This window comes from Convolutriloba macropyga, chromosome 1 (assembly GCF_964194025.1).
Source record: "Convolutriloba macropyga chromosome 1, txConMacr16.3, whole genome shotgun sequence".
NCBI lineage: Eukaryota > Metazoa > Xenacoelomorpha > Acoela > Convolutidae > Convolutriloba > Convolutriloba macropyga.
In genome coordinates this window covers 8,206,359-8,221,195 of record NC_134468.1, presented here as the reverse complement: position 1 = coordinate 8,221,195, position 14,837 = coordinate 8,206,359, and the positions used below count along the sequence as shown (strand labels likewise).

Genomic DNA, 14,837 nt, shown 5'->3' with positions numbered 1-14,837 from the left:
TCGCTTTTGATCACTTTTTAGGAGACTTACGTTTTCGTTATCTTTTTTACTAGACAACCCATTTCTGTTGTCTACGAAAACAAAAATCTGTTCACGTGGTCAAGAGGAAACGGTTTCCAGATGTATTAGGATTTTGACCATTGTTAATATGGAGTTAAACAGTTTAGACATGACAGTGTTTGCTCTACGATGTTCGCTATTGATGTCCAAAACAACAATTCAAAGCTTCAGAGTATTTTAGTTCAAAGCATTGAGAGCAGTAATTAATTAGTTCATCTAACGAGCATCTTTTGGAATAGTTATAGAGAGAACTTATTTGACATGAGAGGGACTTATTGCGTGTGTTTGACGGAGAGAAATATCATTTTATCAGGTATTATAAAAGTAGGCTCGGTAATGTGCGTTCGCACATAAAGCTCCAACCCCGCTTATCTAAATTTTTCACATAATTGTCTACCAATTGAGGAAGAGTTAAAAAAATTAACATATCAACATATCGTTCAACAAAGTACTAAATGAATAAAATTAATCTATTTCAGAGGGCCGATGAGACCTGTGACTACCATATTATAACTACCAGAAAAGACAGCGATAAAAATCAAATGATTACAAAAATTAAGTGCGACCAAAACTCGTTGTCCATTATTTGAAAATCATTAATAACCAAATCGAAATGCATCAGATAAAACTTGAACTAGAAAAGATTAACTCCTACTTCATTAGAAAAAATATGGAACTTTTCCTCAAAGCGACTTGGTAACAGGTCGACAAAAAATGAAAAAAGTGGCAAAATTTAACAAAATATTGCTTTTTTGATACGAATTAAATTCAAACTGAATAGAAATATTATGCATCAAATGAAATCTTTGAGAGATTCTTTTATATTTCCATAGAGAGTGAATGAGACCTTTCTTTATCTAGGATATGTCATACGACTGCAAAAAGAACGAGAAATACAGGCAAAAAAAAATTGGACGCAAAAATTTGCACAAAAAATTTGCAGGAAAAAGATGTCCCAGCCAATTAAACATTAAGCTGATCCACAGGACCGCCAACTATTGTGATGCTGTGAAAAGAAAACGAAAACCTAAAAAATAGGAAAATATGCAAAAATCATGAACATTTTATGAAGAGGAAAATAAAAGCGTTATTAAGAGCAAATTGGAGTTCAAAAGATAAAGCAAATAACTCATCTCTAGAGATGCTAAGCTACAAGTCAACAGATATAATATTAGCAAATCTCAGAATTGCACTGTCTTTTTTTGAAAAACAAATATTTTTAAAATTCATAGCCAACATAAGCTTTCGACTTGAAGAATTGACAGTTTATCTTGCAACATCTTCCAAAACTAATTGCGCCTGTTGTTAGTGACACATGCATTTTCAAAAAATCACTGTAGTTTCTTTAAAACAATTACATTCCTTGGCATAAAAGACATTAAGTAACAACCGGATGCATGAAACAGGCTCACTTACACCACTTGAGAAAGTTATTTCTTGAGAATAACAACTGATTGCCAATTAAAATAATTTAGTCAAAGTTTGCTAAAAAAATCTTTTTCGAAGCGATAAAAAACATTTTTTTTCTATGAAATAAACTCTATCTACATTCGTCCTCATCTTTACGTAAAAAGAAGATATTATTAATGGAGCCAAAAAATGTCAGTAACAAACGTCAAAAAAATAACTGAAACAAAATATCTTGAAGAAAAGGCGGCACCAAAATAAAATTTTTTTTATTGTTAAAATCCATGACAATATCAAACATATCCCTGATTTTGTCGCGCGCTCACGGAACCGGCCAAATGGTTGCAAATTAGACTTATTGTTGAGTGAATTACTTCAAATATTAAAAAAACATTGTTGCATTTTGTATAATTATAGAGTTGAATTTACAAAAACGGCAAAATTATAATTCCAGATGACTTTTATAGAGCGCTGAGCTTCAACTAGTTCTCTTTTGGTGTTTCGAGATTGAGATTGTCAGCGGTTTCTAAGTCTCCACTTTTGACAAACTTAAACATTGTGGACCAAAAAAGCATATTTTGTGCAATTTTTGACAAAGTCTCAATATTCTGAACTTTGAAAGTTTTATCACAATTTTGAGCCAAAGGAACTCCAATCAAACAATGCAGAAACGCTCTTCTGTCTCTAACTGTAACAATAAATAATCTACCGTTGAAAATTCTACTTTATTTTAAATTATATTAGCAAAATTGTGCCAAAGTTTAGCAAAAGTTACATAAATGTGAATAAAAACTGTCGAATATTCACAGAAGTTTAAACCTCGATAATTCCCTGTACAAAAAACGAAATTCGAAAAAAAGTCTTTTTAATTCCATATTCTATGATGTACGTGCTTTTTAATGATACCACTCACAAATCTCAACGATGTGTATATCGATCGGCCAAAATTGACTGAACAAAAGAAACCCATTTGAGTATATAGTTCTTCCTTCCCGACTAGAGTGCGGGATGGAACAAAAACTGCAGTTACCATCTCTTCAGAAAAATTGCACCAATTTGGCAACTAATAAACATTTGAAAGACATCGTTTTGGTGGCCACTTTATGGTAGGGTTCTAATGAAAATCCTTCAACGCAAATGAGAACTCATTTTTTGATATTTTAAAAAGTTTTTTACTATTGATTTTTGTAATTTTGGCTAGAAATACTCATATTACAACAAAGGATCAAGAATAGGGTTACGCCAATTTGTTTGATTTTAAAGCTATTTTTGGTTAAATTCTGATATAATTATATACAATTATCTAAAACTCAGTACCATTACGAAATTAGCACTGTTTTGGCAGTACTTACGCTGTTAGAATGTTAACTAAAAGAATGTTTTACATATTTGGGCTAACTTTGTGCTGTTTTTAGTGAAATTTAAAAAAAAAATAGGCGCAAAAAATCACCTCGACTAGTTTGTCTGATTCGGAGCTCTGCACTGCCCACAAAATGGTATTAGAGCAACTGCCCATTGTATTAGATTTGTTTTCTTTTGCTTTTTTCGTGCGTTTATAATGCAATCAATACAAATACAGAAGTTGAAATCTACAACTGCATTATGCACAAATACATATCAGTATTTTTTCAAAAATGAAAAGGATCAGAGATCCAAAGCGTTTTCTTCTGTTCTGTTCAGTTTACAGATTATTTCTAAAAAAAAAACTACTGTGCCAATGTCAACAAATTGCAATTTTTATGTGTTCTTATGTGTTTTTGAGTGTTTTTTATTATTGCCACTTCACTCAGACATTTGCGGCAAGCAATAAACTCTGATTTCAAACAAAATTGCACTTTTTGTGGGGTTTAAAATTCAATTATATCTGTCTGGATAGGGTTTTGCTCTGTAACCTAATTTTGTAAAAATATTTTTTAATACATAAAAGAAGAGATGCTTTTCTCCTATGTCACATTAACTTAAAAATTAGAGTTCAACAGAAATTGATTTTTCGTCAGATGATAAATAAGTGCTTGCCCAATTTTTTTTAAGAAAACGAGAAATAGTCCTAAAAGCAAAAATTCATTTAGCAAAGAGACCCCTTAACATTTGTTAAGCATCGTTTTGAATTATTGATTATCCTGATATGTTTTGCTTATGGATTCGTAAACATTAACTGAAACAAATAGTATGAGAAATCATACTTATTCATTAAGGTTCTGCTAACAAAAAATGAAAAGCTCAAATTTTTAAATGTTAGTGTTAGCTGCTGTAATTTTATCGTTAATTTGCTCTGAAACATACAGATTATATCAAGCAGTTGTTATGCATCAATAATGTTAGCAAAAATTGATGTCATTTTTTTTACCACACATATATATATATATATATATATATATATATATATATATATATATATGGATCGCATCGTTTCTGTCTGTAATTAGAAGTTCTTTGCCCAAATTTTCGTATCTAACTGGCTACATTTTTGGGTTACACTGTTGTGCTAAATAATTTGAAGATTTATTAGCGAAGCTTATAACTATATTGGCTTCAAAAAGGATGGTTCATTTTTTGTTTTAGCTCGTTCTTGCTTAAAAAAATATCTGGTGATTTCATTCAAGTGCTCGATAAAACTCCAAGCATACATTTCCTGGTCAGATTATGGATGGTTAAGAGTTTAAACTACATTTTGAACTTCAAATTAAAATTTAATTTTTTTTCACAAGACCAAAGATATTTTAACATTTGAACGATTCCATTCTGTGCTGTACATTTAAAGTAACTGTAAAATTTTCAGTTCTTGTATCTTTTTCCCCAGCCAACATCATTTAATTCAAATTTGAACAAACTGTCTAGTGTGAATTTGATGAGGTTCCGAAGTTATCTACTTCATGGGATTTCAGAAAAATATAAGTTCATGGTCTGCAAGCTATTAGGAAGAGCTTGAACAGTAACAAAATGATATACCATGTTTGTTATGCAGTTTTCATGATTAAGCTATTTGAGAGGCATTGTTAATCTTGCAAGATCTTGTGAAATTTGATAGATCTATTTTGATTTGATGCAGGAACATTAAAAATTAATTATTATAAAACGAAACATATCTGGTTACTTACGAATCATAGCAAGATCAGAGAACGAAAACAATTTATGGCTTTTACGGGCCATATATGGTTCGTTTATGGTTAAGTAAGTTTGGTCAACCCGGGTTCTTTTTCACTATTCTCGCAAAATATACAACATCTCGCAAAATGTTGCAACAATAACGTCGTCTCTCTGTAATCTTACAGCATTTGACATCTCGGATTGATCAAACTTACCATATATGGTCCATAAAACGAACCATATATGGTCCATAAAAGTAAGGTAAGTTTTCATTGTTCTGTTTTGCCTTTTTATGGCGACGCTGATTTTTATGGTAACATTTATAGTTTGTTCTATGTTTACAAGAACCCAGTTTGTCACCTGGTTTCGATTTGAGCACAGTTCATACAAGACTTGGGAATTATTAAAAGACCTTGTTGTTTATTCTTTTTTCTTTTTTGTTTTAGTTATTCTTGGTGTAGTTGCCGTTGATTGTACGGTTAAGCCAGCCAACTTCGACTCAATTTTAGGATGGCATTCGCAGGTATTCATCGTACCAAACATGATGACGTCAAATGGAGTGAAATGCGCCCAGAAAGGGTGAATAACAACTTTGCAATAAAAATAATTCAATGCCTTTTTCGCCGATATTTTCGAGATATGCGTAAAATTTTGCCAGGCAGACTGGAACTCTCACACGAGACCAGAATCTGATCAAGACCGAAACAACCAGAAATAAATTTCAAAGCCCATATCGAGTTTCGACTGTGTTGACCGAAAATGAGGGAACTAATACAAGAATGATTGATATTTCCGCGAGGAAAAACTCTCTGCCAGTGTTTTTATACTCCCAATTACAGTTTCTGTGTTCTTATATAGCACGTTATTATGTAAGAAGTGTGATTGTTGAAACAGCTCGTGTGCTTGGTGGTGTAAAAGATGGCCACTAAAATGGGAGGTGGGGGGAGGGGGGATAGATTCGAAAGACAGAATAGATCCGAAAAACTTTTTAAAGTCTGACTGACAATAAGATAATGTATGTCTTCTTAGATTTTAGACTACAACGCTCATATACAGATTGCATCAATTGAAAAGTCGTAGGATAGTACTATGTAGATGTTATTAAATTTATAAAATGAGATCAAGTCATGCTGGACTTTGCAATCAACTTAGTTGAAGAAAAAAGGCACGCGACCATTACACCACCGCATAACGTACATTTGGCCTTTTTTTAGCAATTTGAACGCATCCTGGACACATATGATATTACCTTGTCACATTTTTCCCCTTTCTGCATGCAATTTTACAACTAGAATTCTAGATTTGTTTAATAATGATCTAATCTAAGACACTAAAATTAAATTTTAAAAAATTACTATATAGAGTACGTTCAAACCAGTGATTTACCTTTTTAATCCACAATTAGTAAAATGAAGAATTTTTCTCTCATTAAAAATCAATCAAACTTTCTCTGATTTCCGCTCAGTTGGAAATTTGGTACCGTTTTTGTTCAAAAATAGATCAAAAACATAAATCGTGGGCAAATGTGACGGATATTTTCAACCATTCTCAAAGTCGAACTAAATTTGACACACTGTCAGTGGTGCTCAAGCTCGTACTATGCTCGTAATTCCAGCAATTTTTACTTGACGCATTTAAAGGTATCCGAAATTATTAGTACAACTTTCAATTTAATTTGAATTGCATTAATCCCCAATTCATTCAAATTTTCTGTTCATAATTTATGCCGTCATCATTTTTATTAACCTTTTATGGCAATAAAAACTCAAAAACTCATGAATAGTTATCATTAAAAACATTATAGACGAGCGCCCCTATCATATGGAATTTTAACTAAATTCCCCAAAATGACATATTTGGTTGAACTTGGTGAGAAACTTTTTCACCACATTCCACAAATACGCTAATGAGCAAGTTTGGTAACCTAATTATATCCATTTTGTGTTGATTTTGCTAGAAAAGCGCCAATCTATCTTCAAAACTAGTTATTGCCGCCTAAATCCGATTATAGTTTTAGATATTGCAATAGTTGTTTCTATCTTAGCTGTTTGAAAACTTCACAAATTAATATAAAAATAACTGTTTTGTTGGAATCTGATTTTAAACATCTGAGGGAGATTTTTGAAAAAAAAATAATGATTAATTTTCATGCGGACGGATTTTTCAGAAATTAGTAATTACTGATGCAGAGGGATTTTAAAAATTTACTCATTGCACATCATTTTTCTTAAAGGGACTTTTCAGAAAATAATAATTACCAATCTCTTTTTAGAGATTTTTCAGATGTTAATAAATCAATTAACCATTGTTCGCCAAATGAAAGCCCAGTATTTTTTTTAGCCTATACTGCTTTATTTGGTCAGCCCAACAGGATGGCCTGTTTGAATTGGCTCTGAAAAATTACAAACATTATTATAGCTGCTTTGTGTAATTATTATAAGAGATCATTTTAAAAATAATCCTTACTTACAAAAATTACGACAACTTGAAATATACAATCTGTTCGTTTAATATATTTTTTGAATGTTGTTGTTCTCCTAAACGAATATGTCTTACATAATCAAAAGTATAATGTACAAGGAATATATTTCATAATGTAATTTAAATGACTATGCACTATTCAGTTTGAATCTTACAGCAATCTCGGCTCACTTTGTTGTTTTCAAAGCGTCTTTCTTTTCGGATTAGTTGCTACTTAAGTGAACATTCTTTACTTGTTTGTTTGTGTAATCTACGGGACGTAGCGTGTGGAAATTGAATACAGCAAACTGTGCAAATTTTGCAGAATTATAAAGTGCAAAATCTGGGACAAGGATTGCGTCGCCAAATTCCACAGAATAGGCACGTCGGCCTTTTTGTAAAATTTGGTGACAAAAAACTGAAGCGATTTCCAAACAGTTTTTTGTAACCATATTTAGCAGTTTAAACCAATTAGCATCCTTTCAGATACATTTTCTGGAAAAGTATGGGTGAAATGAACCGAGTGTTCCGTCCCGATTTGGTAGTCTGTAATGATCTTTGCACAATTATTCGAGTAAAAATATTTTGCAAATGTGTATATGGCTATGGCCCATAACCCGGGCTGAGTTGTGGGTGCTAAAAATTGCAAAAAAAAGAGATTTGCCGTGAATGCGGCTTTTAGCAGTTTTTGCGGCTTTTAACAGTTTTTGCGGCTTTTGCGTGAATGCGGCTTTTAGAAAGATCTGCAGTTTTTAGCGTTGATCGCGGTGAAAAAAAATCACCAATCAAAAACGCAACTCCTAAAATTTCCTAGCTAAATTCACCCCAAAGCTTTTTTCCACCTTCAGTCACCGCAACTCAAGCTTTATTTTCCGCCGAAATCTTGACCAGGGAAATGAAGTAGAATTGTTTCAGTGTGTCATTTTGTCTGGATTCATTTCGATTGGAAATCCCACAAAGCGAAAGGATCTCGCACCAGTTGACGGACATTCTGACATTTGAGAACCTCGTTCGAGACAGATTCGACTTATTCAACTGGTTTTCACTTCACGGTATGAATAAAAAAGCATCCTTCAATCTTTGAAACTGGCGTTAAATGACTATGCGCGTTTATTATTTGATTTTTCACCTTACGAGATAGAGCTTACGAAATTTGTAGTTTTTCAAGAATAAATATGTTTACTGTAAATGCACTCATATGTATGAGATGACGCAACGTTATCCGGTTCCAATTGGCATTATTATACATACTAAAACTTAGTTACCGAAATTGATCTTAATTAGATCATTAGTGCGGCGTTATCCACCCTATCACTCGAACTTTCGTTATATAATAATTCCTAATATAGGACCAACATTCTCATTTCCCTTATATGGTAGTATTTACTCAAAGGCCGAAAAAATAAAAATGAAAGCGAAATCCGACTCAAAATGCTCGGCCCCGTATGTCAGGATTGTGCAACGAAAAAAAAAAACTGTGCTACCCGAGTAATTTTCCTCGCCTCTCCTAAATAGTCCAAATCGACGCTGTAACGTAATAACTGATAAGAACCCGCGAAGCTCGATGGGAATCTATTTTATCAGATAATTTTTAAGGATGACGGTATATAGAAACGAGCTTACCCAGGGTGAGTGCCAGAATGTAAAAGGTTGTCCCAATAGAAATTAAAGCTCTCCCTAGTGATGAAAAAATTTAAAATCTTGCAAGAATCTAGCAAGAAATCTTGCAAGGGAATGCATAGTTCTTCCATTTTTCTTGCAAGATTCTTGAAAGATTTGTATCCATCTTGCAAGTTCTTGCAAGATTTGCATCCATCTTGCAAGATTCTTGCAAGATTTTGAATCCATCTTGCAAGAATCTTGCAAGATTTTGAATTTACATTTACCTGTTTGTCCTGGTTACCTGGCCGCTTTTTTGCTGTTGGTTGAGCTGAAATATTTAATCAACTGTCGGAAAATCTTCTGAAGTCAAGTTAAAACATGACTTTTTTGAGATTTTCCAGTATGATTTTTGTGGTTCATCCCTCCTCCTTTTTCATTCCGCGGTGGGGACCGGCAGTGGCGGAGTTACTGAATTAAACTACAGGAGTACTGATACAGTGCGGTAAAAAATCCGCACTTACACAGTTCTCCAAAACAAACAAAACGACAAACACCAGATAAAATAAATCACTAAATTTAAAATAGCAAACAGGTTGTCGGAAAATTATCTCAAGTCAAGCTTAAAACCGACTTTTTTTGAGATTTTCCAGTATGTTTTGTGGTTTTTCCCTCCTCCTTTTTCATTCCGGGCTGGGGAACGGCAGTGGTGGAGTTACTGAATTAAACTATAGGAGTACTGATACAGTGCGGTAAAAAATCCGCACTTACACAGTTCTCCAAAACAAACAAAACGACAAACACCAGATAAAAGGAATAGCTAAAATTTGAAAAGCTCAAAAGTTATCGGAAAAGGATCTTAAGTCAAGAACAAGTTGACTCTTTTGAGGTTTTCCAATATAAAATTTGTGCTTTCTCCCTACCTTCTCATTCCGGACTATGGACCGGAAGGTGCGGAGTAACAGAAATAAACTATGAGAGTACCGATATAGTACGCTAAAACAACGCAATTTCGCAGTTTTCTCAAATAAAAGAAAGCAGAAAACACAAAAATCACTAAATATGAAAAAGATAACAGGTTGTCGGGAATTTATCTCAAATCAAGTTAAAATCCGATAATTTTTAAATTCTCAAGTATGAACTTTGAAGTTAATCCCTCTTATTTCATTCCAGACGCTTAACCTACAGGCAAGAATTTACTGAAATGAGTTATTTGAATAAATCGAATGAAAGAAGAACAAAAGATGAATTTTCAAAAACATCGATTTTTCTTAATGAAAATACTTCAAGGACATTAACACTAACAGCTATCAACTGAAGGCATCATGGGTTAATTTAAATCTCCTTAGGAAGATAATTAGACTTCAAATTAATTGGAATTTTTTTACTACAACAAAATCATGCTAAATTACGGACAGGATCAGTAACAAAAAGTCCCAACTGTTTGTTTCTCTAAAAATAATTTGTTTTAATGAAAGATAAGAGAAATATTGAAATATTTCTGTTTTTTATTAGATAAATTGAACTTCAAAAAGACGGATTTGATTGCCTCGAGTAATTTCTATTTATTTGTCGGAAAGTTGTATGTGAATTCAAAATCTTGCAAGAATCTTGCAAGATTCTTGCAAGATTTCACATTCAAAAGGCGTTGACGAAAAAAGTCATTTATTTTCAGTTTTGCTGATCAAGAATTCTGATATAAGTCATGATATTTGGTTTTCAGTTAGTTTTAGCTACCAAAAACACATAAATATTTTTTCCGGAATTCAAAATCTTGCAAGATTCTTGCAAGATTCTTGCAAGATTCTTGCAAGATTTTGAATCCTGGCTATTTTTTTCATTGAATTAGGCTTCGTAACTTGTTCAGTAAACAAAAACTTGCTTCAAAGATGTTTCCTAAAACACTTGTACCCAGATTTATTTTTTGGCCTTGATTGATATCTTGCAAGATTCTTGCAAGAATCTTGCAAGTTTTGAATCATCTTGCAAGATTCTTGCAAGATTTGAATCCGCTTATCACTAGGGCTAAGCCAGTGTCGATCGTGTAAAACTCCACGGTCTGAAAACATGGATTAACAAATGAAAGACTGGACGTAAGAAATTTTGAACTTGTATTTTCGAATTTGTGAAACTCATCACAAGTCTGATCAGGTCAGAACATTGTGTTCTCAACCCAGTCAAAACCTTTCCACAATTTATGCAAGAGCTTCGAAGAAAAGCGCTGAAATTTTCAGCTCAATTAAATTATAAAAAATGAAAGGAGATGTGTGGAAAATACGTTTAAAAAGGTCTTGTAAGTTCAGCATCATTTCAGCCTAAAATTCACACTATTTCCGACATAATTTTAGCGCATTTTAGCGCAATATTATGTAGCATTTTTGCTCACTTCCAGTTTTTAGTATTAAGTAAGCAGTCGTATAATATGAAGTTCGGCAATCAAACTAAACACTAATAAACACAATGTTCTTGGAATATTTAGATAGTTGAATGAGACTTATTTAACACTGCACTGCTCATTCGAAATTCGATTACATCATTCTCGATTACGTACGGAGATTAAATTTATCCAAAAAAATTTTTTACGTGGAAAATAAGAATAAAAGTGTAGTCCAATCCCTCCAGTTCAATATAGCTGAAATTCAGGCATGGCCCAAAAATTTAATGTTGGCTCATTTCCGAAAAATCTAATAATTTTCATAACTACCTGCCGAGTATAGTACATCAACATCCATATTTAAAACGATTTTCAAGAAAATAAAAATCGTGGATCCCAATACAAAGTTCGTAACTCCAAGAAATGAAATAGGAACATGTTTTTGGTAGGTGAACAGACCGAAAGTTAGGTGCGAAGAGCCACGCGAACTTCCAAGATCTTGGAATGATCCATAACAGAATTTGACAGATCTTGCCAAAACTTTGCCAAGGATGACGACGACTATCATGAACTTTAAAACAGTTTGGGTGGGTTTCCAAGATCTTAAGAAATTTGTTATGGGAATCGAAATTTGTGATTAGGACAATTAGGAGACGTAAGGTGTGTCTTTGGAGTAAACAAACAACAAAATTTTGGAGAAAATCCTATGAAACGACATACCAAGAATTCGTGTTTCTTGTAAAACTAATTTGAAAAAAAACTTGGAAAACCACGCAAGATCTTTCCAAGATCTTGAAAACGATAGTGTGGTTCATGGGAAATGCAAGATCTTGCGTGCACTTGGAAAAGGTGTAGTAGAAATCCATGATATGTAGTGTACATGGCGTGAATTATGCATGATGTGCAGCTCTTTGTTATATTCATTAAGTTCAAACTTCCGCTCTCTTTTTTTGTAAATGCTTATTCACGCTCATTGACACATCACAATTCAAACGCATACATTGTGTTTAAACATATGCCAATGGGGGTGCCTACTTTATTGGTGGGGCACTAGCAGAAGAGATCGGATGTAGTGTTTAAACAACATATATAATAAAAAAGAAAAGACAAAACACTACGAAAACTTTTCCCGACAAAACAGTCCCGAATGGCAAAACATTCCCTAAAAATCATTCCCACACAAAATATTCCCAAGAAAGCAGACAAAACAGTCCAGACAAAAAAATCTCAATACAACAATCAGCTAAATATACGCACACGATTTAACGAAGAAACGCTTTAGGTTATCCATATTATTGTACGCCAGTGAACAATTATTAAGCTGATTATAACATAGTTTTATGAAATAATGTTTTTTGAACCAAGTTTTCGGTTTAACCTTAATTCAAATCACTGAAAACAATGCATTCAGAAGTTTCACTCATAGATTATGTTTGTTAATTGTTTGTAGACTATTTTGATTGGGACTGAGCCTTCCCAACATTGAGCATCTCAAAAAAACTTATTAGTTTTCTCGTCAATTAGGAAAAGGTTCTGTGACCTATTTAAAAAAAGAGTTCTTATTCAAAATAAATGTTTACAAGACGTGCGCAATTGATAGGAACACTGAAACATCTACAATCGATGTAATTGATACACGAAGCAGTTGATTAACTAATTGAACAAGTCAAAGACAAGTCTGTTCCCCTCCCCCCAGCGTTTGATGCCCGCATTACAACTTTTTTATTGACATATAACACGTTACTATGTAAAAAAAAACACGTGGGCCTGGGGGTCCAAAATATTATATGCCCACTAAGCTAGGGGGTATGGCAAAACAAGCGATCCGAATTGAATTATCCACTTTGAATGAAGATTAGTTTCAAAATTAGCACGTCCATTTTATACGGCAAAGAACGCTGACTGAAAACTATATATATTCTAACTAAAAAATTGATTCAAGATTTAGTAGATTTTTAATATAATTTGATTTCAACGATTCAGCCAGTTGATTTTGAATTTGAGCTTTAGAATTTGAGTTGACGCCAAAGCAACTGGTTCTTCGACCCAACTTATTGCTTTATCTGGTTTTAAAAAATTATAGTTGAAAACCCCCAGAAATTTATTTCCCAGAAGCAGCAAGTAAAGCGCCGTTTAACCCACCCCCCCCCCCCCCCCCCCGTTACAAATAAATTGCACACTACCAGATTTAAAAAAAAGTAGCACGTGCACCAATAGGCGCAAAAGTTAGGGCAGGGGGAATTTTCGAAATATAATCTGATAATTTTGTGTGTTTAGGAAATGAAAGCTGCTGTAGTTACCAGTTGAATTCCTACATCACTTTTGGCCAGAGGTTCCACATGTCTGCTGAAGAATACATGATGAAAGCGACTGCATTTTCAACTGGATACAAACCTCTCAATTGGATTAAGGTGAACTATTTCGACCTTCTCCGTTTGTGCCTCCCCCCCACTACGTTATCCGTTCGTTATCCGTTATCCCCCCTCCCCCCCCCCCCCCCCCCCCCCCCAGTATGTTATGCCCCCCCCCCCCAAGTTGCACGTTTCGTTACGTAGGAAACCATTAGCTAAAAATGTGGCGCGTGCGTCTGTGGAGTGCAAATAATATGCACCCACTAAGCTGGGGTTTGCAAAAATGGAAAAAAATCCGATATTTTTTTCTATATATGTGGTTTCTGTCAATGGTTTCAAAATTTTGATCTTTTCCGTTTGTTTTTGATTCATCACATTTCATTTCCGCCTGAGCAAAAACTTACGTTTTCATGACTACAGGCGTTGTACGATGGAAGAATTTGTAAAAACATCATTGTCGAACTTGGATTTGGAGGGGGAGCTTTGCGAATGTCCGGAACATATCAACCCTTAATGGATTACGCATTCCAGATTGCAAATATTGACCAGGCTATCACTTTCCGAGCCAAGAATGTCCGATCTCAGCTGACTTTCAATTGGTTCAAACACAACATAGTCTGCATCTCACAACCGTGGATATGCAATTCTGCCTATCATAGATATAACTACAAAAATGATTCATGATTTGGCATTTTTTAGTTTTAATTTAATATTTGTTCCGACCCCACTTGTGGGGGGGGGGGGGGGGGAGGAACTATATACTCAAATGGGTTTTTTTGTTCAGTCAATTTTGGCCGATCGATATATTCGTCGTAGAGAAATGTGAGTGGTATCATTAAAAAGCTGGTGCAGCGTAGAACTCAAAATTAAAAGGATTTTTTTGATTTCGGTTTTTTTCGAGGAGTTATCGAGGATTGAGGTTTTGTGTGAACACGCGAGATTTGTTAACTTTTAGTGTAATTTTTCTCCAAATTAAAATATTTTCTATAAAAATATTATTTCAAAATTAAATTTCACGCCAAAAATGGACAAATTTTTTGTTCCTAATAGACTAAAGGCCATAAAAAGGACTAGTTCTGGTCTCATTGAGAGGTGCACTATCAAAAAAAATTCGAATTCTATTTGAGAGCTCTTTTTTTATATAAATTTTCTCTTTTTTTGCTTTTTTAAGTCACCTGGAGACAAGACAATTTTTGTATCAAGGTTCTATTAATGACAAACCTCCTGTACAGTCAAAATAAGCCCATTCAACAAAAACATCGTTTTCAAGGAATTGCTCATGTTTTTTTGTCTTCGATTCTGAGTTTTCGTAATTTTAAATGAAAGTTTGAATTTCTTTTTGAGGTTTTACTATTTTTGGAGTCCTATGGCATGGATTCATTGACTAACAGTGCAATATGTTCCATAATGAGCTTTAAATGAACATATCTAGTGCTTTGAGGGGACAACTAATGGCTGTTAAGACTTAAAAATTAATTTTTCGATTTTATTTTAACAAT

At 33.6% G+C, this 14,837-nt stretch overlaps 1 protein-coding gene across 1 annotated transcript; it reads left to right on the top strand.

The window, feature by feature from the left end:
- The first annotated feature begins 236 nt into the window (after positions 1–236).
- LOC142345272 (uncharacterized) lies at positions 237–14,060 on the top strand. Its single transcript, XM_075397256.1, has 5 exons — positions 237–373; positions 5,001–5,133; positions 7,930–8,066; positions 13,265–13,398; positions 13,759–14,060. Exons 1-5 carry the CDS (start codon positions 322–324, stop codon positions 14,020–14,022), a joined length of 720 nt encoding a protein of 239 aa, XP_075253371.1. The 5' UTR covers positions 237–321; the 3' UTR covers positions 14,023–14,060.
- The last annotated feature ends 777 nt before the right edge of the window (positions 14,061–14,837 follow it).

What these genes read in the sequence shown, in the direction of transcription:
- LOC142345272 (XM_075397256.1), top strand. Translation starts at nt 322, where the DNA reads ATGAGAGGGACTTATTGCGTGTGTTTGACGGAGAGAAATATCATTTTA. An exon ending in GAGAAATATCATTTTATCAG is followed by an intron (nt 374 to 5,000) that starts GTATTATAAAAG and finishes TTTTTGTTTTAG; the next exon opens with TTATTCTTGGTGTAGTTGCC. An exon ending in AACCTCTCAATTGGATTAAG is followed by an intron (nt 13,399 to 13,758) that starts GTGAACTATTTC and finishes TCATGACTACAG; the next exon opens with GCGTTGTACGATGGAAGAAT.